The sequence below is a fragment of the Lontra canadensis genome, unplaced genomic scaffold (assembly GCF_010015895.1).
Source record: "Lontra canadensis isolate GAN:19392208 unplaced genomic scaffold, GSC_riverotter_1.0 scaffold104, whole genome shotgun sequence".
NCBI classification, from domain to species: domain Eukaryota; kingdom Metazoa; phylum Chordata; class Mammalia; order Carnivora; family Mustelidae; genus Lontra; species Lontra canadensis.
The window spans coordinates 2,665,861-2,692,410 of record NW_022631098.1 but is presented as its reverse complement, the minus strand read 5'-3'; the positions used below and the strand labels follow the sequence as shown (position 1 = coordinate 2,692,410).

At 38.7% G+C, this 26,550-nt stretch overlaps 1 protein-coding gene across 1 annotated transcript in view; it reads right to left on the bottom strand.

Moving 5' to 3' along the window:
- Positions 1-26,550, bottom strand: part of DDX10 (DEAD-box helicase 10) — a 268,604-nt gene that overhangs the window by 88,581 nt on the left and 153,473 nt on the right. Inside the window, exon 16 of the mRNA XM_032838466.1 lies at positions 17,495-17,551. Within this exon, the coding sequence (XP_032694357.1) occupies positions 17,495-17,551 (57 nt within the window). The remainder of the gene's footprint in view (positions 1-17,494; positions 17,552-26,550) is intronic.

Below are 26,550 nucleotides of genomic sequence, written 5' to 3'. Positions count from 1 at the left end.
CATAGCTCAACTCATGAGTGAGTCAGGAAGTCACTGGGTAGACTGTGACTATCATTTTTCAAAAAGGAAATAGAACGAGTATATGACCCATGATAAGTTTAAGTATCATTCTACGAAATTTACCTTTCAGTGTTGTGTGTACGTGTTACTGGGGAGAGATGTAAAATGAGTTTCTATTTGAGGGTCCCCACAGGAAAGCAGGGGAAAGCCTGCGTGACCCCCTCCCTCCTCGGCAGCACGTCGTCGTGGCCTTCCACCCGCGGGCCACACCCATCACACTCCCTGTGCCCTTCCGCCTCAACATTCTGGGTCTCCTCTCCTTATTTGAAAAATGGAGGTAACACAAAAAGCCATCTCACAGTGCTGCTATGAAACACAGATCAAACTCCAGGTACCACATGGGATGAGGCACCACAAGACTTTGTCTGCCTTTTCTTCCTTTCTGTCTGCAAGCCCATACGACAAGGTAAAGTAATATCAGTAAACTTAAACTGGAGGCAAAAGAAAAATGAACCTAGTGGATACCAAGCTATAGTATCTATAAAGTTAGGAGTTTCCAACTGCCTTGTGTCCCAAGCTACTATCCATATGAAAGACACCTTTAAGTCAAACCATATACGGAGGCTGCCCGGAGAAGGAATGTAACTTCATATTTCCTTGATGTCTGAGGGCAAAAATCACAACCATCAGGACTGGAGCAGAATGGTGTCCTCTGGGTCTGCTGGGACTCCTGAGGGCTCTCCGTCCCCAAACCACGGTGTTTCTCAATCATGCCATCTGTTTGTTTTGCTATTAATGTTCCTTGCTGATAGGGATCTCATTTCACTGATTAAACAGGGGAGTGTCCTTTAACAAACTACCTGTTCTACTTTGCTATTTACCCTCTGTAGCTCCATAACCCACAAACCCAGGTTCGTTAGAATATGACTACAATGCACATCAGTGTGGAAGGGGTGCAGGATGCACGTGCTCAGTGCCCAGGTCCCGCAACTCCTACACAGGTGGGCCAGAAGCTTTTTGTTCACTCCTGGTTTTACTGGTTTTTTACTATGGTGGTCAAAATTTCAAAAAAGTGGGGTAATATATCAGTGATGACATTAAATTTCAATTTTTTTTTAAATTGTTTAAATGTATACTAAACCCTCCCAAAGTGAAGAATCAAACGAAGTTTTGGTTCATTCTTCAAAGTTCCAACTTTCTACCCCGACTATTCTATCTATACATAAGCAAAAATGTCACAACATGAGCGGCGTTCGTGAGCACGCTTATGTTCTCAATCTTCAAGCGTTCTGCCACGCACTAACAAAGCACATTCTACTTGCTATAATAGTCAAGGTCCTCTATTTCCAGCCTCAACCTGTACTCCTCCCTACTTTGACAATCTCTACCTTACCCCCAGAAAATTCTGCTGGTAATCACTTGTGATTTAAAGCTCCCGGCTTCTGTTTGATGCCAACTTAGTATATTCAAGCCCACTTACTGTCAATGTAATATTTCTATGGTACATTACAATTAATGGACATTCAAGAACACTTAACCTGATTTATTGCTGCATCTTACTGGGACGCTCTCTTTTTTGAATCCTATTAAGTCAGAAACAACCTCTCCAACTTCTGAATTGTTTGCACCTTGTTCACCCATGAGTGGTTCTGCTACTATAATCATGTCTGATATTTTATCTCTTTTACTAGATCTGCCTGCCAGAACAGAAGTTAAATGCAAGATGTGAGACTCAGATAGTCACTTACTAAATGTCGGTCCTAGGGCAAATATATTTAATTTCTTTAAGCTGTAGGTCCCTCATCTGTCAAACTGTGTTGAGAATACCTACCTGTGAGTAGTAAATAAAATGCCTTAGCACAGTTGTAAGCTACACAGCAGTTTAATACTGGCTATTAAAAATGGTCCTCTGTTACCAATCTTTACACTCCCTAATGCAGTCAGTGTGTGAGAGGTGCCAAGGTTAGGAAACCTCAGGGCAATCTGACTTCTCTTTCCCAGTCCCCCCATCTGCCACCAATTTTTAACAGTTTATTCTTGAATCCTATGAACAAAACAAACTTTCCTCATTATTCTTACACTCACTGTGATACACACGCCATCATTTCTTAACATCTCAACTCCTAAAATGGTCTCCTGATTTCCCGAGCTGTCCAAGCCCTGAAATCCAACCACACGAAGCAAATAAAATTAATCCTGATAAGAAAGATCATAATAATATTCTAATCATCAAGCCCTGTCTATTTTCAGTTCTCCTCTTATTTCTTCTCTCTGTAGTATTTAAACACTCTTAACCAGGCCCTTCTTTAAGTTCTCTCTCAATACTTCATAGACCAATATACCAATTTCCCTTCCTCTCCTCTAATCTGTCTAATACTATCTTTTCATTTGTCCTGAATGCTTTTTATCTGCCTACACTGCAGAGAATACTGTTCCCAAGGATTTGTCACCTGGCTCTCTCTCATCCACTCTCTGGATTCACACTACACTGGAATCCTCAATCACTACAGACAACGAAGTGTACAACCTTCCTATGCTGAAATTTCTTCATCTATTAAATGGGGATGACAGTATTATTACCTATAACTTCAAAGGCTAAAGTTCATACACTAAAATACATTTTAAAAAATCCATGGAAAGCACGTGAAATGGTCTCTGATACATGGAAAGCATAATATAAATGCTTCATTTCTTCCCCTTTGGCTTCAAGCATTATATATGGACATACCTCACAAAACTTGTCCATAGCATTCATTACGCGGTACTCTTAAAAATGTTTTCCATTAGATTTGTAGTTCCTTAAGGGGAGGTTAATTCTATCTTGGAATTATGTTCAATCACACACAGTAGGCACTCAAGAAATACGTATGAATTAAATGAATGACCATTTCTAGGGTCATGCTACCACTGACACTGAACCTCTCCACAAAATCTTCACCACATCCCCACACTCTCCTGAGTCAGCCCAAATCTTTAACGAGGACTTCAAGATCCTCTGTGATCTGCCAACTTTCTCCTTCCAAGCTCTTGCTATTCCACTTTATGGCAGTAAAAACCTTCTCATATCATACGCTTGCGCAAACCCCAAGAGCACCAGTCAAACCCCTTACATTGTAAAGGCTGCAATCTTGGCGTATTTCTTTTTCTTTTCCTTTAAGATTTACTTATTTGAGAGAGAGAGAGAGCAAGAACATGAATGGGAGGGGCTAAGGGAGAGGAAGAAAGAATCTCAAGCAGACTCCCCACCAAGCGGCCCAATGAGAGGCTCAATTTCATGACCCTGAGATCACAACCTGAGCCTCACTGGTGAAGATACTACACAGAACAGACAATGCAACTGCCAGAATTATGTGGGAAGGTTAGAAAGGATCTAAAAATGATAGAGAATGATTGATCAGCTCCTGAATGAAAAAGGACATCAGAATTCTAGAAGTGAAAGGCGCCAAGCAGAACATCCAGCCCAAAACACTTTAAGCAAGTTGAGAAATGTGCTCAAGGCCACAAAGTGATCTACTTGTGGCACAGAAATCAGGCTCCCAGCCCACTGGATCCTCTAGGTCCACTGAACACCGATTCTACCTAACAAACCAGAGCCACTTCCTCCCAGTGTGGTCACTTCCAGGCCTCCCTCTTTCCTCCAATGAGCTGAACAAACCTAGGACTTCTGTGTATATGGCACGGAGAAGCCAAACCCTCATGGTCTCTATCTTTTACAACGTTGTGGACAACACAGCTCTCATAATCTCATTCCCATATACCCCAGCATTAGTTTAGAGGATGTGCATGAGATTTCAGGGCAAGAACAAAAGCAGATTTTTCTCTGATGCCAATCTACATGCAGTCAGATACACTGAGGGAGAACTAGAGCTGGTCATGCTGGGTTACAGACTGACTCAAGAGACTAAGCTTGCATTTATGCATGTGTTTCAAACAGACATTCTGCCACAGTGGCATAAGCCAAACCAAAAACAGAAAAGGCTTAGCAGCTCAGGATTGTATGCAAGTACAAAAGTGTGCATCTGGCTTTGGACGGTGGCTCTTAAAGGAGTGGCACTCATACCTTAATTATACACATATATACTGCAGGAACGCATGCCAATAAGCCCTCTGCCCCCAGAGATTCCGAGGGGAGAGGTGGAGGAGGAGCTAAGCAGCCGCACTCTGGGACAACCTTCAGTGATGGGGGCTTAACACACTCCAGGCTTGGCTGAGCTACTGGTGTAGATCTGGCTAATTCCAGACAAGCCTGCTAAAAAGGCAACATATAATAACACTGATAATGACGGCTAACATTCTTTAGAGTGACTCATAGCTCACCAAGCCTTTACACAGTTATTGTCTGCATAAGAGACCTGGAAGACTGATAACACAGGCAACATCACTGCTATTATTCTACAAAAGAGGAAAATGAGGCTCAGAGGAAAGACGGCTGCCCTGGAGTTTGGAGCTTACTGGAAAGAACGGACCCTGGGTCTTTCATTTCCAAATCTCACGCTCTTTGGGGGAAAGCTCTAACAACCTGGCAGTTAGTGCTAAAAGCTGATCTTAAGCCCCCAATCTCTGATCTAACATTACTGATGAACTCACAGTGCACACTGTACTATCATTCACTCTTAATTTTCTCTTTTACTTAGATAGGACTTAGTATTTTTTCGTTCTTTCACTTTCTGTTATCTTCAAAGGGAACTCCAAAAAAATTCCATGTGTCAGCTATACTGAGAAGGGCAAAAATCTCAGGGCTAGATGGATGCCAGGAGGCAGCAATCAATAGCAGTCATGTTTAGAATTTAGATAAGAATCATGTTAAAACCACTTCAATGAAGCTGATGCCCTATGACCATATACTTCCTCATTTCCAAAGAAAGCTGCACCAATATAAATAAATGGATAAGCTTGAGAGTGTATATCATTTCCAACTGAAGGAAATGAGAGGACTTTATGAAATAAAAATCCAATGTGTCTGTAATAAGGAGGAAAACTGATGTACACAGCTGAAAATCAAGATGGGTAAAATAAAAAAATCGGTCTTAGTTCTAGCAGTGATTATAGTCCAAAGACAGACAAGCAGTATGATTCTTGATAAAGGAACTTTTGGATCATGAATACACTATTTCTGCAGCATTTTCAAAGCTTGCAAAGTAAGATAAAACAAAGCTATGGTAACAAAGCCTACTTCCTCCTTGAGCCTACTTATGGGAAAATAATAACTTCTTTGATTAAATAAGCCTTCAAGTTCTGAATATTTCTCAATTTCTGTGGACAGTTATGCACACATTCCAATTTATGAAGTTAAAACAGTACAAGCAGGGACCATTCGTACCAATGTCCATTTCATCAACCCTTGTGTTCACTGTGTGAAATAAAGTCCAATTTCAACAGCTCTCAGGGTTCTCTCGGCTGGTAGGAACAGTAAAGAACTAGATAACATTCTAAGGCCACTAAAACGCCCAACAATTTGGTGTAGAAACTGGAAAATTCACTGGGGTGGTGAGGAGGTTAAAGATGTCTGAAGGGCACAATGTACTATGCCCCTTTTAGAAAATATCCATTTTTCTTTTTAATTTGCATGGGAATCATAAGAATATTATTTTCTCATTTTGGAGAAATTGTTTTATGAGTTTTAGGAGGTAAAATATAATACTTCTTGGAACAAGGAGATTTAAAAAGGAAATGTATTATTTGAAGGACATAAATTATTAATTTTCTTTCATAGCTTTCATAAAACATGGATAACTCGAGGGACAAAGGCTCCCAATAGTTCTGGAGTTATAAGTACTATTCAAATACCCTATATATTCCTAAATCCACAAATTAAAACATGTAGACTAAAAGCACATATAGAGATCTAGTATACCACGTCATTTTCCAAGATAACCTTTTTAAGTATGACCTACATTCAGGAAAGTACAACAAATTATAAGCATAAAGCTTGATGAAATTTCATAAAGAGAATACTCCCATGTATCTACCACCCAAAATAAGAACTCAGAACATTCCCAAGTTCTCCAGCATTCCCCCTCAAATTTTTTCTCAGTAATCATTCCCACTTTTCTCCAAAGGTAACCCCATTATCCTGTCTAATCCCCAACGTTGGTTTTACTTTAAAACAAACAAAAGAACTTTATATAAATGGGATACCATAGTATTTACTCTTTTGTGTCTGGCTTATTTTACTCAATATTTGGAAAATTTGGGGCACCTGGGTGGCTCAGTCAGTTAAGTGTCTGCCTTCAGCTTAGGTCATGATCCCTGGGATGGGATACTGGGATGGAGTCCCACATTGGGCTCCCTGCTCGATGGGGAATCTGCTTTTCCCTGTACCTGTGCCTGCTCCCTACTCATGCTCTCACCCTCTCTCTCTCTCAAATAAATAAATAAAAACTTAAAAAAAAAAAGTATTTGTAAAATTTGTCCTTGTTACTGCATGTAGTAATAATTCATAACTGTATATAATATCCCATTGTATCCGTACGTAGAATTTATCTACTCTTCAATATGGGTTAGTTCCAAAATCTGAGGATTATAAATATGCTGCTCTAGAAGCATCTTTTTAGGCAACATCTCTGCATTCCTCTTGGGTTTATACCTAAGAGGGCAAGTGTGGAGCCCTGGGTAGCATAAATCCAGCTTTGCAGACACTGCTAAACATCTCTCCCAAGGAGTTGTGCTATTCATCAGGAAAAGAAAGCTTAGAGGAATACTGTGATTTTGCAGCTAAATATGCCGTGATTTAGGACAAGAAGCAGAGATAAGTTCCAGACCTCATAATTTAATACCACTTTCTCCTGAACATTATAGATAATGCTCAAGGCAATCAGGCTGAGATTTATTAATGTACAATCTGAAGGACAGAATAACAGATAAACCCTTCAACATTACCAGAAGACCTCTGCCTTTCAGATCCTGAAACAGAAACCAGAGCGTTTTTTTTAACCTTCTAAATTAGGTGTATGACCTTAACCAAGTCACTTATTTACCTAGCTTCTCTGTAGTAAAGCTTTTGCAACTGTCAGATGACCATAATGCTTCCACTTATTACATAAAATGATAAACCTTGATGGAAGCATTTTGAAAAGGATAAAACACTGTGATGCTGTCAACAATTTACAACAACATAGTCTATAAACAGGAAATTCTAGAGTTCTCTTCAAGTCAAGAAACCTTTGGATCCTGTAATATATATCAATAATAAAGAGCTACTAAGCAAAGGGAAAGATATTCCAGTGCAAAACACTGCAGACACCTGGCTACAACTTTACGCAAAAAAAGAACACATGGGAAATAGGAAATAAGTTAATGTTGCTGGTAACAATAACTGTAAGAATAACAACAATAAGATTACCTAATTAGAGCTTCATGGTCACAAAGCATTTCATATAAAATTCATTAGAGGATTGGGAAAAAAAAAAGGTGTCAGTAAGAAAAACATGCTATTTTCAGTATATTTGATTATCTCTAGGAACAAATTCTTCTAGCCACTTTTCTCTTTTGAACACTGGCTTACAGTTCTCTCCAACACAAGTCTTTATGGCTTCGAGAAGGGGCAAGAAAACACTCACTCCCAACACCATAGGCGAGTTAAAGTTCATCCCCCGAAGAGCTTTCACACCACACTAGTGGATACGAGAAATACTTGAAAACTGGGAATCAGCTTCATTCTCTTACCCATCTCCAAAATCTTTAGGACTGAGCATAAAACATATCCCCATTTTCTTTTTCCTGTATTCCATTTCTTTTTTGTTTTTATTATTCCCTTTACCCAACTTCCTCATTTAAGAGACTGGGGACAGCCTTCTTAAGAAATATCGCCATCCTCCTCCTCTCTGTTCTCCCTGCCACAGATGGTCTTAAATTCTAAGTGTTACAAGTATGGCTGGAGCTGTTTACACACCATTCTGCTGATTTCCACCTCTTCTGATAAAAGAGGACATTGAACACTAAACCGTGTACAAGGTGACAACTCTACATTTGGTGTGTCATTTAAGAAAAGACAAAAAGGTACTATGAATTTAGCAATACAAATTCATATTTTGATCATCTTAACAGCCATTACATACTTTTAGGTAATTATATATATGTGTATATATATAAAATACATATGAGATATATGTGATATACATGTTATAGATAATTCATTTTGGGATATTTATGAGAATTTGAAAAAATCTCTAGCAATAACATGGAGAACCCACACTCTGAGAATCATTAAAATCAAGATTTATGGTAATTCTCTATTTCCCAGTATAAATGAAAGGATTCGGAGTTGTGAAGCATAATATTAACAAGAAAGGAGAAAAGGACCCATGTGCACTTTTTCCACGCCAGTAATTTGTGATTTTTGTATACTGTAAGAAATTATGACAGTATAATCTCCCAAAAGACACTAAAAGCTTTATAGCCAATGTTATCATGCACATCATTAGTGAATGGTAATACATATAAAAATATGGATCAATGATTCTAAGCATTAGCCTCCATAATCAAGATGGCCACACACACGTACACATGCTCACAACAGCTTCTACAAAGGAGGGTAGGTGTTAATGACCACACAATTACCAACTGACCACAACGATTCAGACAGTTGATTTGTTCTGTCAGAGATGTTTCTATAAACCACCAACTCAAGCATATAAATGTCAAATTATCTCTAACTTGGTATTAAGCATAATAAAGCACAACTGAGTTAAAATGCACCAGAGAGATTGACTTATTCTGTTTTGGTCCAATCTGAACTCAGAGTCCTAATGTATTGGAATGGACCTAAATGACCAACCAAATGATCAGAGTCCATTAGAGCATTTAACAATACAATTATCATTAATACCTAGAAAGGGATAATATATACATATATAAGTATGTACTGATACACACACACACACACACACACGAGAGAGAGAGAGAGAGAGAGAGAGAGCAAGCGCATAAGCACACAAGTGCTTTTTTAGGCATCTTATATTCAAATGTGTTTTGAGACTATTTTTCCTAAACTGTTACCTGGTTATAACATTTTATTTTGCATGCTTTACAAAAGAAACAACATTCCTTAAGAAGTATTAGAAGAAACACCTGAATTAGTCATTAAAATGCTCTTTGAAAAATTGTCTCAAATTAACCTGGAATTGCATTGCAAGTTCAAAAGCAACAACCCTGACTTGTTTTCTAAAAAATTCCGTCTTGTTCTCGGGGCTCACAGCTGGCAAAGTACAGGTTTACAATCACCCTTAACCTTAAAACCCACTGCTCAGCTCTCAGTGGTTACAAATTAGGAGGTAGACACAGACCAGGATCTGAGTCTTCGCTTTCTCATGGTCTAACCACATGTGAATTAGGTTCTAATTCTTTAGGCAAACCATGTTCAAGGCCACCAAACACAATATTCACCACACCGCTACCAACAGAGAAGCTTTAACAGAATTCCCTGTTTTGGTCGATCAACAAATATTTATGAGCAAGGTACTAGATGTAGATGACAGAATGAAGTCACAACTTTTATGAGGTTAATAAGGCTCCAAAGTCAACAGAGAAGGTGAAAATCAGGACCAAACTGCCATAGACTATCCCTTCTATCACCGATAAGGTACAAGAGCTTTGTATATTTTCTAAGCTAGATAAAAGGAGGGAAGAAAAGGAAAACCATTAAGTACGTATTAGGACATTTCAACCTTTAAGATTATCAAATTCTTAGCAAACTGAATATTGGTCAAATATTCTAAAGAGATGCTGACCACTTGCAATTCATACATTCTGTTTTAATATTAAGACCTATAACCTTAGTACAGGTTAATGGATTTGTTTGAAGTGGTGATAAACAAGGAGCGGCACCGTGAAGAGCCCGGGGTGTCAGGAGTGCATCCCATCTGGCACAAATTTAAATGGGTATTGGAACTCCACCGTATTCTATGGGCCCAGCCCCTGGGTTTCAAAGAGACTGTGACTGACACAGCATTAACATGTAAATACTAAACTTTAAGAATGAATATGCCTGCATTTCCTTGATTCGATAAAAACTTAGAAGCATTTACTATGTGCCAGCTACTGTGAAAAAACTCAGTTGCTGATCTCAAAGAGTTTACAGATGAGAAAAAAAAAATCACCAAGAATCAAAGCAAAACAATGTATAAAAAGTATAGTAGAGCAGAAAGAAATGCCTATATCTGCCTGAAGGGGGTAGAACAGTCTTCAAAAAGGAAAGAGTGCTGGGGTAAAAACCAAGGAAGGAGAGGATAGCTCAGGGAGAGAAAAACTTGTATAAAAGAAGTAAAGAAGAATATGGCATGTTTAACTGATCTCCAAGGCTGAAAATAATGGTAATTTATTTCATAATAGTTCATTCATAAGAAAAGACTGTTACTGAGATTATGTTGATGTATAGAAACTAATAGGAAATCAACACTACTCTCTAACAGCCCATGGCTGTTTCTTAGTACCTACTGTAAGATGGAACGAAATGCAGATAAAAAGGGCAACTTCAGGAGAAAAAAATCTGTTTATTTCCAATGTCTGCTTTAGCTTTTAAGATTCTCATATTCTTTAAGCTCTTTACTCCCTTGGGAAATGAGGTAACAGCATGGCCCAATGCTTGCTTGTCCAGGCTCTGAGACCTGTACAGCAGACTTGAGTTTAGACTCTGCTATAGCCCAGCTCTGTGATCTTCAGAAAGCTGCATAATCTTCCCAAGGCTCAACTTCCTCATTCACAAAATGAAGATAATAACTACCACTTAACTCATGGTGCTATTTGTGAGGCTTAAAGCAATAATGCACATAGAGCCTTTCTTTAATTGCAGTATTTGTAAACAGCATACAATCAATGTATGACAGCAGCTGCTAATTACTGTTACATTTTACAATGTCCATATAAATTGTATCCCAAATTCAAGTTCCTATTACAATTCCTATGTATTCTACAGAAAAAAAAGGGGGATATTCTTTACCAAAATCTTTTTGATAAACAACACTGATGTTACTGAAAATTTCAGTATTACTTGAGTTATAGTCTTTAATATGCGTTGAGACTGTGACTGAGAATATGGTATTAATAACTTGCTTTTGTTATATATTTATACATGACACCTCAAATAAATCTAATAAAATTCTAAATTACAGTGCTCTTTGGTATTTCCTGTATTGTTATACTGCGGGGAAGGGAGTTTAAGGTAGAATGAAAAACACACATATAAGCACCCAGAGGTCTGGAGTTTAATTGTAGCCAGTTATTTAACTGTAAGATCTTGGAAGAAGCACCTACTCATAAAAACCCTTCACTTTCTCATTTAAAAAATAATGATATGGAATATAAGAGTCTTCTCTTTAAAGGTTTGTATTCTGGGGTGGGAGTGGGGAGGTGGGAATGAAGAGTTAATATTTCACGGGCACAGATCTTCATCCAGGATGAGGTTCTGGAAATGGGGAGTGGTGGTGGATGTACAGCAATGTGAATGGAATTAACACCAAACAGTGCACTTAGAGACGCCTAAAACAGTGAATCTTACGTGTCTTACAGCAATAAACAATACTTTAAAAGAACGTTTAAGTCTGTGCCCTGTATCCCATTAAGCCATTCCTTCACCCACTCAGTCATTCATTCAAACATTTATCAAGTGCTTATCATGAAACACCCCCTGAGAGGAAGACACCAAGAACCGTACTTAGAACTGAACAGGAAAGTCAGACACGTATCCAACTAAGTGCCATAAAGCATCAGAAGCTGCATACAGGAGACTGAAGTGGGAGTTTTAAAAACGAAGGTCCATTTTATCCGAGGTGGTCAGAAAAGTGTTCATAAAAGGGAGGACCTAAAGGTGAGTCTTAGAAGAACAGCATGTATTCACCACGTGGAAGTATTATAACCAGCACTGTTTTTTGTCCCACGGTTAACTTTAAATCTTCATGACTGGAGGACAATTCTCTGATGATGGGAGACTGAAAGCATCTCTTAAGTGATCTACATAGTTAAAAGTTCCAATTTAGTAATCCCCTTCTTCATTATCAAGAAAGAAAGAGAAAGGGAAGGGAAGGGCAAGGAGGGGAAGAGTGGGAAGGAAAAGAAAAGAGAAAAGGGAAGAAAAAAGGAAATGAAAGGAAAGAAAAGAAATAAAAAGAGAAGAGAAAAAAAGCAAGGAAAAGAAAAGGGTCATTACATTAATTTCAATGCAAAACCAAATCAATACTAGAATCATAATAAATGCTAAACCTATTTGGGCTTTCATTGCTCACTTAGGTAGATATTAAAGGGAAAAAGCATGTCATCTAAAACACTCTGTTATTTATTTAAAAAGTAGAAGGACAGCATAATGGGTCTTATTATAGCACTAAAACAAGGTATTATTTGAGCAGTTTGCTCAGAGAAAGAGAATGACGCATTTAGGGCACCATTAAGAAAGTGATTGTATCAGGGCAGCAAAGGGCAGCCTAGAAGGGATCAGTCCCTTCAAATGTGAGAGCAATTTACTTTTAGAGAGGACCTTTGCTTTCTCTGGAAACTGGGACTATAAACAAACTTATGTTTCCATTATCTTGCTTTTAATTTTATCAAAAGTTGCTTGGTTCAAAATAAACTGACCCTCTAGAACCCTTGAAATTCTAACCAAATTAGAAAACAAAGAAAGAGACCAGTAAATTCTCAAAACTATGAAATGTCAGAAAAAAAGAGGAAAATGGGAGGGGGTGCAAGGGTTATATAAAATAGATGGAACGAGGAGAAATTTCCCCCCAAAATGAAAAATTTTAACTTGGTGTCAGTCAATAAAATACTGCCAAAAAGGAATAAATGCAGAGGCTTAAGACCTGGGAATGACCATTACCATCATTTATTAATGTCTATTTGTAGTTCTCTAAGGAAAGATAATCCTTCAGCCGGTAAGACTGCAGTAAAATGTGAGAGAAAACAAAGGAGTTCTCCCATGAATGTTGAGAAAGGCTGAGGTCCCATATTAGGAACTATACTGAGTACAATACATACATTTTTGTTACATATCTCGGCTCAGATCAAGATTATATGGGAGCACAAAAATGTAAATATGATTACAAGTGACTGTGTCATCTACTCCCTTCATCCGACACATGGTGAGAAGAAGCCAGAAGGGGAAACAACATGTCAGGGGTCACCTAGCAACATGGAGACAGCCCACTTCCTAGTGCCAGCTGAGTTCTCGTTTCATAGATTTGCTACTAGTCATTTTCTATAAGCAGCTGCTAGCTCATGTACCTAAGCCAGGTTTTAAAGAAAAATGATATAAAACAAAAGGGGTAAAAATTATCGTATCGAAGGACCATGGAGCAGTAACAGTAACAGGGAATGAGGATGCAGAGAGCCAAGCGCACACATCATTTCTGCCACCAAGGAAGTCAGTGACAGGGGTAAGTCATTTACTTGCTTTTAGACTTAATTTATTAAGTATGTACGTATTTAAGTAGAGCCACTATTTCAAACAAAAGCTCCCTGGGAAGCTTAGTATACATGAAGGAAAAGATGGAACTGCTCTGAATGAAGGCAGAGTGGGAGCTCAGGGTCCTGCCCCAAACACCTCCATAGAACACCTAGGCACTCAGTGTACTGTTCACAACCCAAACTACTGGAGGAGCTCAGTGGAGGCCACATTCATCAATGTCATGGACCAGGAAAAGTTCAAATAAGATTTCAAAGGATTGACAGAGGATTTTTACTTTGTCGAGTAATGATGACTTCTTAAAATCATCATTATTTCATAAATAAAAAGATATTCCAAAGCCAATAAATAAATAAATAAATGGTCCTCTCAGAATGGATATATACAACTTATCTGTGTAAAACTATTAGTGGCCAGAAAAAAAGATATGATAGACTAGTAGACAAGGAAACCACTCCAGACCATCTCTCAGGTCTACTCACGTTCTAAAGTTACACAACTCCTACTTCTTTGGATCCTATATCTTCAAAGAACTAATTGATACCACCTCAGGTATCCAAAAAACTGTTTCCTATGTCTACTATTTGTTAACCAAATATATAAAGTGTCCCAGGGTCACTTTATTGCCTTATTAAGTAAGGCAATAAAAACCAGAGAAAATTAAGCTGAAGTTTACGACTGTAAAACTTCAACCTCAAAACAAAGGACATCATTTTAGTTATTTTGATAAAATTTTCCCCACTCAGGGCGCCTGGGTGGCTCAGTGGGTTAGAGCGTCTGCCTTCAGCTCAGGTCATGATCCCAGGGTCCTGGGATCGAGCCCCACATCGGGCTCTCTGCTCAGCAGGGAGCCTGCCTCCACCTCTCTCTCTGCCTGCCTCTCTGCCTACTTGTGATCTGTCAAATAAATAAATAAAATCTTTAAAAAAACCAAAATTTTTCCCACATTTAACAAATGACTATAAGCATCTGTAATATGTTCAGGCCACATGTAATTTCCCGGTGATTAAGTGCCTCTGAGCTGCTTCCTACTCTTTATTCTTCCAGACTCAGTGTTCACTTTTACCAACCTCATGTTTCTGTTTAATAAATTCTACTTTCTGAGGTATTTCTGGGGATCTACTTCAAGTTTCAGCACTGTTTTTCCCTTCTTTACATTTTGGCAAAACCATTCCAGACATTTCCGTGAGGAAACCGCACTGAAGGGTGAGGTGAGGCTGTATTTCCAGGATTATGTCACTTCCCTGAACCTAAGGAGCCATGGGATCTATTGCTCATGGCTATAACTGTTTTTTTCACAACTCAGTTTAAAATTTCTAAGTTATAAGAACACACAACATTCTGGTAAAGTAAAAAGCCCATTTTGCAGTTCAAATATTTCTCTGCTAAACCAAGTTTTGATACTCCAAAGACCTCTATCTTCCAGATCACTATGCCCTTTGCCTCCTCCTCTTGCACTGCACGTCACACTTTCCATGCGAATCTCAGATCTATCTTTTAACAAAGAGTAGCAGCAGATTGCTGAAAGGTCCATTCCAACTTTGTTTCACTGTACTCCCATCTTCAAAGCAATGTTTCTTAGGAATACTATGTTGGAAGAGATAACCACCAATCATCATTTATAAAACTGAAACCTCACATTATCATTAAACCTTCACATTTTGGGGGAAATAAAGACAGATCCATTAACTTTCATTTGAACAGTACTTTTTTGAATTAAAAACAATATTCTGTGTCTTCTACGTTCCTCCTCACGTAACATGAGGCCGAATGAAGCATAAAACAAGGTCAAAAGAGCCACGGGAGTCTCCCTTTCTCGCACTGTCATCTGCTGTGCACTGATTCTCTACAGAGCTCTAAATGGGTACAACTAAGAGTCCTGGTACAGCAGGCTGCAAAGACCACTTCCTTTCACCACTAAGGGATCTTGTGGCTATCTTATAGGTTCAGCAATTGAAAGATGCCCTGGCCTGAAGCTGACCAAAGGGCGTCAGAAGGAACAGCCACAAGTCACAGAATGATTATGTGCAAATATAGCAAAGAGAGGATAAAGTTTACTTTAAAACTTAATTATCCATCATTTAAAGCACAAGCACAAAGACAATAAGAACACCTGATAATTCACACCATGTATTTCTTCTTAGACATCACAAAACACAGGGCCATCACCTCTTTTTATAGAGTCGTTCCCAATAACATCTTCTGGGTCTGTTTCCACAGGGTCACCTGGAAAGCCATGGGAGCCTTCATCCCACGACTTTCATTTGAAAAGAAGTGAGCCGCAAAAAGAAAGATCCAAACTAATTGCGCGGGGCTCCAACCGTCAGCCTGAATCTGTCACTGCTGCCAGTCCTTGGTGCCTCGTGGAATGTCTGAGTCCTGGCTACAATCCGGCCCCTCATCCCACTGAAATCACTCTTACAAGAGGGCTGCCACCTGTGAGCCATCAGTTGAGGCTGTGAGCATGACCAAAGCACAGCCTCTGTTTACTGAGGGCTCCTGGCCTCGCAGCAAAGTCATAGCAGCTGCAGCACCTCTTCCATTTATTTCCAGTCCAAGCATTAGTGGTTGGACAGAAATGAGGTGTCCTCATTCCCAGAGGTCAGGAACAAATAGAGGACAAACATTTAAAGGGGTAAGGAGTGGAAGGGTGCGCTTGGCTTTAGGAGTTCCCTTCAGAGATCTGCCCAGTGGAAAAACCCAACTGACAGCTATTGCCAGATTTTTTGTTTATGTCCCAGCTGGCAGAGCATCAAACCAAATCCATCCGTACACCAATTATAGAAAGATGAAGGAGGAGGCCCAAGAGGCAGCCCCATAGGTGAGAACAATTCATGACTCCAACCACCACACAGGTGAAGGCCACAGTGTCAACAAGAGTAAAACACGCCATTTTAGTAATACACACAAATGTGCGTGAATATGCACAAAGGGAATACAGTAAGCAGGTTTTCTTCTGGCTGCAGACTACAGCTGTCATCTTATAATTTTATGTGCAGGAGTGAAAGGACATCTTAGTGAAATAAGTTTAGTTTTATGCTGAGCATGCAATATTCATAAATATCAAATGCTTTTGCTAGATTTAAAGTTTTCTTCTTACATTTAAATTTTTCCCACTACAGCCCCTAAGATGTAATTTCTATGCCGTGACAGTGCACGCCTGCATTTTAAAAGCACATGCAGAATCCGCCACCTGATTTCACAGTCAGGCCGCACACACTATAGCTCTCGTTTTCGGGCACCTTTGAAGACAGAGTGATATTTAATACTGAATATAAGCAGTCTTTTCATCTTATACTGCAGAGTAATTGCTTCCCACTTCAGAACTATAAAATGAGTTATCATCTCTGACTTGCTCTCTAAGTGCTATGGCCAGCATGGAAAAAATGACAGAGAATATTATGGGCTTACTCAAGGGAGTCGGATCTTTGCTAACTGCCAAGAAGAAATCATGGCTAGCCAGGCATAGCACAATGAGACATGGCATGAAAAATGACATACGTTACTGGGTCTTGGTTCTAGGAAATCATTTGTACTTAATGCCCTCAGAATGTAGAAGCCGAGCCCTTCTCAGTGTCGAACACACCAGAGAAAAATTATAGCTGCATGTGGATGGTGTTCACAACTGGACATATATGCGTGATACTGTGCATATCTATTTGCTGAACATTTTTGTCTACAGAAAATAGTGAAGGCACATGCTCCCAGGAACTGAAGCAACCAGTGCTTTCAGAGTTCTCTGTTATTGAGTTGGGTCCACACAGCTGTCTGCCTATTCGAAGGATGGCAGGGTTTAAAATCCTGTCGAGCATGGCCCACAAAGCCAACCATCTTCCATATTTAATAGGCACAAAATATAATGAAAAAAGGTGCTGGGAGTAGTAGAACAGTGGCCAATACACAAATTATCTTATGCACTTTTCCTCCTGCATTACAGAGGAAAGAAAGGAACAAGAGAAAGTAAAGGACAGGCACACATGGAAGTATATCCAATTTGAATGACAAGATGTATAAATAAATATAAAATGCATAGGGAAAAGAAGAGTTTTTAAATCCCACTCAATGCTACCAACATTTTTTTTCATAAAAAGTAACAATCCTTACCTTTGCTTGTCTCTTACTGGCTTCTCTTCTGGCTTCCCTTTCCTTCAGTCTTTTCTCCTATAAAAAAGGGGGAAATTAGCAGCATATGAACTTCTGTTTATTACACGTAAATCAGACTACACATTCTTGACATTTATTTTAAAGCCAACTAATACCTGACATTCATTTTTCAATAAATATTTACTGAGTGCCCGTGATGGGCTTGGCATAAGTAATCATAATTGTTAAGTATGTGTCAAACAGATCTGGAATTGGATCAAAGTTCTACCACTTAATAGCTGTGCAATTTAGGGCAACTTATTTATATTTTGTAATTCACTTTCTCATTGAAACATGAAGATAACAGGAACACACAGTTCATAAAATTGATATAAGAATTATATAAAATACTATGCATAAGTGCTTGGCATGATGTCTGACATATGACAGATATATAATCAATGTCAGTTATTAGGATAAATAGGGAAAAATGCATTAGTAACTATTTCCCTTTTTCTCTAAAAGGAAAATTTATAAAGGATATGAAATCCATTCTTAGAAAAGGAACATTTTCTCAAAGAACAATGGAAGATCATTCTTACAAAGCATGTTATTTTATTAAATTGTTTCATAATTGCCCCATTAGTTTTTCAATGATCATAAAATAGGCAGAAAATGCAACACTAACATTTTTAAAAATAAGAAAAAAATTAGGGTGTACAATATTAAAATTTAAAACAAAATAACCCAGCTAAAGTTGAAAAGAAATTTGTGGGGTTTTTTTAAGATTTTATTTGAGAGAGAGAGACTGCATGCACAAGCAGGAGGGAGGGGCAGAGAGAGGGAGAAGCAGCCTCCCTGCTGAGCAGGGAGTCCAATGTGGGACTCCATCCCAGATCATGACCTAAGCCAAAGACAAATGCTTAACCATCTGAGCCACCCAGGCACCCCAAGAAGAATTTTGTTTTAAATAAAAAACCTCTCTTTCTCTTCAAAAACAAAGTGTTGAAATAATAAAAAGGCTAGACTCGATCCAAAGTTCATAGCCAACAACTTATATTTGTAAAAAATTGTAATGAACTGCTAGGTCAACGTAAAAGTTATAAATAACAAGCAATTTCCCTTTAAGACCATGACTCGCTATTACAGCATTTACTAATATGAGAATTAGCAAGTTTTATAAACCCGGGCACTCTGCCTTTACCAGGACGTTGTACATATACATGACGTTCTCCAAATTCAAATCCAATCCTAACGCATCCTCTGCAGACCTGAGGCTGCTCTGTTGCTTCCAGCATTGAGAAAGACAGCCAATTCCTACCATCCCCCTTACCTAGGTTTATAGACTCCTTTAAGACAAACTGAGAACATAAATGTTGGAAGTCTCAAAAGGGATTAAATAATAATTGGTGCAAAGAGATGGGGGTCCACAGAGCTTACAGATTCAGTTTCTAGAGCTCCGGATTGCACAGTAGGAAAGCTAAATTCTAAGGGAAACTCACAAAAATTCACATTCACAAAGCATCTCTGAATGTGTTACACCCCTAAATAATTCATAATGTTAAATTATTCCTTTCTGTTATTATTCTTTCTCTAACCCAGTTTCGGAGAAAATGGGTATTTCTTTGACTTCCAAATAAAACACAGAATTAAAAGGGCAGGTAAAACTTAAACAATGAGCAATTATACAGAGGAACATTTTAAAGATTGGAAGTCCCAGGACCAAGGTCAGAGGGAAAGGAAAGCTAAACAAGAACTGTGACTGTGACTTCCTCTTTGTGAAAAGCTGACCAGATGACAGGACTGTCCTCTAACCTGGGTCTTCAAGGCTGAGTCTAGCGCTTTGTTCCAACACAACCTCATAAAAATTAACATGTCAGAGTTTGGAGACTTTAACAGATAACACTTTGATAACAGAAGAAAATAATAACCTGGCATCATATGAACAAGAGGCCAATTAACACGCAGCTGCTATTACGTGCCAGTCCCGAAGCGGCTCTCGTAGGCCCCCGAGAGCTGCTCAGCCACTAAAACAGAACATGCTTGGCACTTCCCAGGGGTGGGGGAACAGAGCGCATGGATACCAAGTTCCCAACATCTGCACCCCGAATTCTCATAAAAGTTGCCATCGTTCACTGAGTTTCTAAGAGCATTAGCAGGCTACGGAAGAGAGAAGAATTAACAACAACTGATCGTGGATCCTCTCAGTTTGAGAGCTGGCTTTAGTTTGTGGATGCACATATTTGTAATATAACATTACATATTTGTACTTCTAGTATTTGTAATCTCTCTTCTGTCTTACCACACACTTTGGTTCTATTTTCTACAAAAGGAAGCTTTCCTGTTTTGGAAGGTAAAATTAAGCAGAGCAGTATTTTATGTTATTCTAAAAGGTCACAGTGACTTTCAAGGATCGAGCTGCTTGAAGTAATTTTAAAACTATACCTACATGAGATACAGCTGATAAAACATTAAATACCTAGAGAGTAAGGTAACTGAACTTCTGCTAAACAAAACAAAACAAAACAAACCCTTTGTATCCATTAACAATTATTATGATTGTTATTTTCCTACTAACACTAAAAGCTCTAAATTAAAGAGCATGTTAGGCATTTTACATATCTTCTTAAAACCATTTAACAAAACATTAGAAGGATTATTTTTCCCATTTTAGAGATGGCGGGGGAGAACTGAACCAACGGGATTAAGTAACTGGTCTGAAACCACAAAGCCACTCAGTGATGAACCAACAACCTCCCCCTCAACTCCAGTACACCTCTCTCCTCCCTCAAGTCCAACACATCTCTCCCCTCCCTCAACTCCACCACACCTCCCACTCACCTCTCCCCCTCTCCTCCCTCAACTCCAGCATGCTTCTCTTCCCCCTCAAGTTCAACACACCACCTAGCCTACCTCTCCCCGCGACCTTCAACTCTAGCACACCTCTCTACCTCTCCTCCCCCTCAACTCCAACACACCTCTGCCCTCCCTCAACTCTAGGACACCTCACCTCCCCCTCAAGTTCAACACACCTCCCAGCCCACTTCTCCCCGCTCCCCTTTCTCAACTCTAACATACCTCTCCTCCCCCCTTAACCCCAGCACACCTCTTCCCCACTCTCCAGTCCATTAGAAAGTGTACTTATCTTGTGGATGCATACAGTGTTTTTATCTTATCAATATGCTTAAGACAAATGTTCCACTTCCTTTTATTATTAATAATGGTCTGCTACTGTACGGGTCTTTCATCCTGATAGCATATTTTTTTTTTCCTGATAGCATTTTGTGGACATTATCTAATTAGTTTTTGCCAGTCTTCTGTGTAGGGGTAAAAAAAGATAATTAGCCACATTTAACAGTCACAAAAATTTTTGTTGTAATTATTCAGTAACTGACCTTCTCCCAACACATTAGATGATCTGAAAATGGCACTTCAAAGTTCCAAAGAATAACCTCAATATGTTCAAATCAGAAAAATCCTGTCTATATAAGTAAACATAATCTCTACTCTGGGCCTTTTCATCTAGCCATTTTAATCTTAGCAGAAAAAATATATTGATAATTTTCCATTGCTACCGAATTCCAGTATTAGCTTATTATAGATGACGAGGGACATTACAAATTTCAAATTTACCTACCAGAATTCACATGTGCATGCAAATGAGCTAATTCTTCCTTCTAAGATTTCTCACAAGTCCCAGATGGATGAAGGATAACTAAAACCTTGAAAATAGGAAGTAAACATGACACAGAGCTTCACTGCAAATAAAAAGTACTTTCAATACTGAGTGTAACAGAAGGTAAATGAGAAAACTTTTCTTTCCTATCTTAAAAAGCTATGTTATTTGGCATTCTATCTGAAAAGACGAATGGGTAAACATTAGTCTTCAAACAGAGGAGAAAAGCAGGAAGTAGAATTTATGGTAACCCAAAATTTGGGAACAGATATAGGAAGAAAGAATATTTTTTTTTTTCCTTTGCTAAGGCAGGAAAAACTAACTTAAAAAAAATTCATGCCATAAATGATAAGACATAAAGACAAAGAGTTGGCATACAAGGACTTGAGAGGGCAAATATAATTGAATTTTATTAGATTCAATAACTGAGACTCTCCTTCCCTCTTAATTTTATGTGGTTCAAATGCTTTAAATCCTTTATTTTCTTATTTCATTTTTGAGGACAGAGTGGTACTTAAAGCTATTTTATGCCACACAAAAAGAAGGCAAAATTTTATCTTTAGTCCTACCATGCTACAAATGATTAAGTGTAAGAAGAGTATGAAATTCAATAAGAGAAACCAAATTCACGAGGGATAGGAAAACAGAAAAATCACATTTCAAGGTACAAAATACTTCCTTTACAGATGTTATTATACTTCTGGCTTCTCACAAACTATAGGTCCTGAGCTTCAAGAAAAGAAAATCCCATGAAGTATGAATTTTATCAGCAGTCAGGACTATGTATTTAAATCATTTTCATTCTATGGCAATCTTGGAAATTTGTGGATTTGGAAACACAACTCAGGAAGTGGTGGCAACATGAGCTGTTTGAATGACTGAGGCAAGTGAGCCACTCCGGGTAAGGAGCTGATTTCCCAGCTGTGACAGTACAAGAGGACATTTACCCTTATTTCAGTAGTACAGGAACCTCTTTTTCAAGGGAGAAAAGTGGGTCAACAGAAGTGAGTAAAAGAATGATTACAAGGATGTCTGGCCCTGAAGACACTCCTTGCCCTCCAAAAACAAAACCCCCGTTACCCTAAATCCTTCCTGGGGACTCAGAACAAAGCAAGGTTCTCTGATCTGTTCCCTATTCCACTGTTCAATGATAATGATATAAAAAAACTGATCTTCAATATATAAATCTGCAACAACTCCAACAAGGATATGAATACAGGGAGAAAAATAAGTGTATGTGGAAACACTGATTTATTAATTAATTCTTTCAAACACTTGCTGAGCTACTACGTGCCAGGCCCAATGGTGGGCTCCAGGGATTGGGAAAACACAGTCTAGCTCTCCCTGGTCTTTGTAGTCTATGACCTAGCCTTGTCAGACCCCTTCCTTACATTAGCACCAAACTCTGCCCCGTTGCTCAACCCCAGTCTCTACCGACCATCAATCTAACAACCACCCCCCACCTCCCAAACATAATATAGTGTTTCAAGAAAATCCCATAGTCCCATTTTATTTTAACAACACAAAATAGAGATTATAAACAGCTCAAAGACTTGCTACACAGCTGATACAATTTATGCAGTTCTGAATATTTAAATGTCTTATTTTGGATGCTGGATATGAAGGAAAACCCATGTACCAATAAGCTGAACTAAATATCACAAGATGCTATAAACTCAGGAATAAAAACAGAAACCTCCCAAGCAGACATCTCCAAATTACAGGCAAAGGTTCCACAGTAACAAAATGGCTCCCTAGAGTACACCTTGTTGTAATGGTAGGAGGAAGGACTGAAACTGAAAGGGGGTAAAGGACATAAGAGAATGTTCCTTTTCCTCCCCTATAAATGAACTTTATTCATAATGTTCACTTAAGAGTTAAAACCCAGGTGTTTAGTCCTTTATCCTCATGAGACATTTCTGGTAGTAAAATTAGTCCTTTATCCTCATGAGACATTTCTGGTAGCAAAATTTCTTCAGGTCACTGAGCCAGACCAGTCTCTGACAATGCCTTAGACTCACTCCTAGACTGACAATAATTTCCATTATTTGTCATTCCTTCCTCAAAATCTCCACTCCTGTTTCAACCCTTTCATTCGTTGTTTCAGAGTTAGCCACTATAAGAGAATGCCTGATGGTTTAAGAAAGGTATAAACAAACTGAAGAGGTAAGAACAAAGAATCTGGGATAGCGTCTCAGGGCTGCTATTTGTGACTGGCGGGGCCTTGGACAAATTACCTGCTCCTTCTAGGTCTATTCTGTCATCTGTAATTTGAGGCTAGCTCACTTATTTCAGAAGTTAATTGTTAGCACATAACACAATAATACATATAAAGCACTCACTGCAGGGCCTAAGCAACTAACTGCTTATTATTGTCAATGTTCTTGTTACTACTATTCTAAGACTCCTGATTACTGCTTCACTCCCTCTTGGCTATCATATACATTTATGCTTACCATACCTGCATTCCATGGCAACTAAATCCCGTGTCAACAAAACAAAAAATGAAATAGATTTTCTAAAAAGTCTCTTTCCTGTCTACTGTTCACACTAGTAGTGAGTGGGGCCCAGAACAGTCCTCTACCATCTTTGCGAGCAGTCCAGAGTCACATCTTGACATGGCGGCATTGTCTAAACATGCAGTCCAAGATGGATAAAGTTCTCAAAGCAAATTTCAAGGGAGTAAAAGAGAACTTCATGATGTTTTGCTTCTCTCCACTCCCAGCTGTTCTAGCCGATACTATCACCCTAAATACAGTAACCTTTCAGAGCTAAGAATGATGATACACACCACAAAGCAGATTTTCACCCCATTAAAGTAAAGACACCTTTTACTGATGTGATCCACAGCCCACCTTTCAGAGTTCTGACTGAATGACAGAAAAACACACCGTTTCCATGCAAAAGTAGTGGTTTTGCCTTTATACTGTACTAACTTACTAATGGTCTTCTATGCAAAGACTATAGCTTCTACTATAATCTTACTTCCGATGAGCGGTTTCAGAGGTTTGGTACATTAAACAGTAAGAGGCCTAGTTAAGTACAGCCAGCCACCTCTAAGCTCCAGGGACCCCCAAAGGCTGGAACGGCCTTGCGGGGGTGGGGAGCGATGCCTAATGGCTGCAAAGAAGACTCATAAAGATAAGCGACCCTGCTGATTCAGAGACCCATAGCAGGAAGAAGAGGGCCTGATGTCCACAGAGTGCGGAGCTCTGAGCCCTAGCAGCAGGCAGCTAAATTCTACTCCCAGCGATGCTGTAATGGCTTTTTTGTGTTTCTCACAAACTAGCTAAAATTCTTATTGCTCCGTTTCCACATTGTGAGAACAACGATATTTATTTGAGTCACAGTAGAAATTACACTGCTTTCAGAATCCACCAGCTGAAAATATGAGTCAAGAATAGGTGTATCAGCACGGAGGACAAAAGCGAACAGTTGAGTCTCACACCAGAGACAGAGTGCGTGCTCGAAACCATGGTGCAAAGCTGTTCAGTTAAACAGCAGGAGCAAACAACTCCTTTCAAACAGAATCATTATGACAAAATTCACATATATATTAAATATGTTATTCTTTGAAGCATAAAAAAAAATCAGGAAATATTCTAAACATGCTGAAAGAACATTAGTAAGCTTATGAAAACTCCTAAAACTGACACCTATTTTTAAAAATATAGATTCTGCAGAGTTTTCTCTTTATATGTACAATTTTTTCAGACACATCCCTCACTCATAATTTTTTGTTAAAGTTTCTTCATCTTTTTCTATCTTCATGAAGTAAAAGCTTATTCCTAGATCCTAAGTTAGTATTTCAAGTGTTCTTTAGGGACATACAATTCTTCTCAGTATTCTCTCATAGAAATAACAAAATTATGAGTGACAATTTTAAGGGAAACATAATTACATTTGCCCAAGGTAAAACCTTACGCTTAGAAGAACTAAGAATTGTCATTAGAATAAGTAATATACTCAATTAGGAAAAAGATATGATTTCAAAGCCAATAACATGTTCAGATAAAGCAATTAAGATAAAATAATTGTGCAGGATTAATAATATATTTCGCTTCTAAGTCAAACTTTAGTAACCACTGGAAAATAAGAACAAGAAGGAGGCCTTATCATCAAGCAAGGAACCCATTTTGTTAGCAGGGAAAGATGGCCAGTTAAAATTCCACTTTCCAAACACAAAGGCCTTATTATATTCCCTTATCTTCCCCATACACACAGAGCTAGGGGATCTCTCGAACATTGGATATGAACTCCCACTTCCACTTCCTCGTTTTCGTAACACAACACTGAAGTCCATACTGGTGACTGGGTAATCCCGTTGGACTAGGCAATGCCAGACTCAGGATTCAAATGCAACTACTCCTCCTTACAGTGTAACACTCCTTCCACCAACAAGCCAAATGTTCCAACTTGCCGCTTAAGAAAATCCTGCATGTCTTTGAGGCAGAATCCAGCCCGTGGTGTTTGGTACATGACTGATGTGAGTACCCATACTGTGTCATATGTACGCTACCGTCATAAACTCACTAATTCCAAAGTGCACAAGAGTGACATTTTCTCTAATTTAATAAACAAATACTTATATATTCATAAGTAATAATTTTTACTGATACAAATACCAAGAAACTAATCACATACGACTCAGGTGGCATTTACATTAAAGCTGAACAGACTATTTTAATAATTTCCTTGTGCTTTTTTTCTGGCTACATAATATTTTCAACATCCAATATGGAAAGTATGCCATGGGTAACCTTGTGCAGAATATACCTACTTTATACAAAACAAGAAGCTTTGGCTTGTTAAAAAAGACCATCTGTCTGTTTTAGTTCCAGAGGTACAGACATCAAAACCAGTAGTATGTTAAGTTCTTGTGATTTCTCTCACAACTATGTCAGTCCAAAGTGCTCTGTTCAAACTTGCTGTAAGATAGTCACCATAATAGTTTAAAAATCATCCACTACTTTTTTTTTTTAAAGATTTTATTTATTTATTTGACAGACAGAGATTACAAGTAGGCAGAGAGGCAGTCAGAGAGAGAAGGAAGCAGGCTCCCTGCTGAGCAGAGAGCCCGATGTGGGGCTTGATCCCAGGACTCTGGGATCATGAGCTGAGCTGAAGGCAGAGGCCTTAACCCACTGAGCCACCCAGGTGCCCCATCATCCACTACTTTAAACAATAGTGCAAAGAAAATGATTTAAAAGCATGAAAATAGAAATGTGTACAACAACCTACATACAATATACTTATCTTTCCTGTAACAAAGGGAGAAAATAAGGATCTGTATTTCTATTTACTCACATTTGCATAAAGAAATGGCAGGGTGTGTCAGTAATTTTTTTTTAGTAGGCTCCATGCCCAGTGTGCAGCCCAATGAGGGACTTGAACATATGCC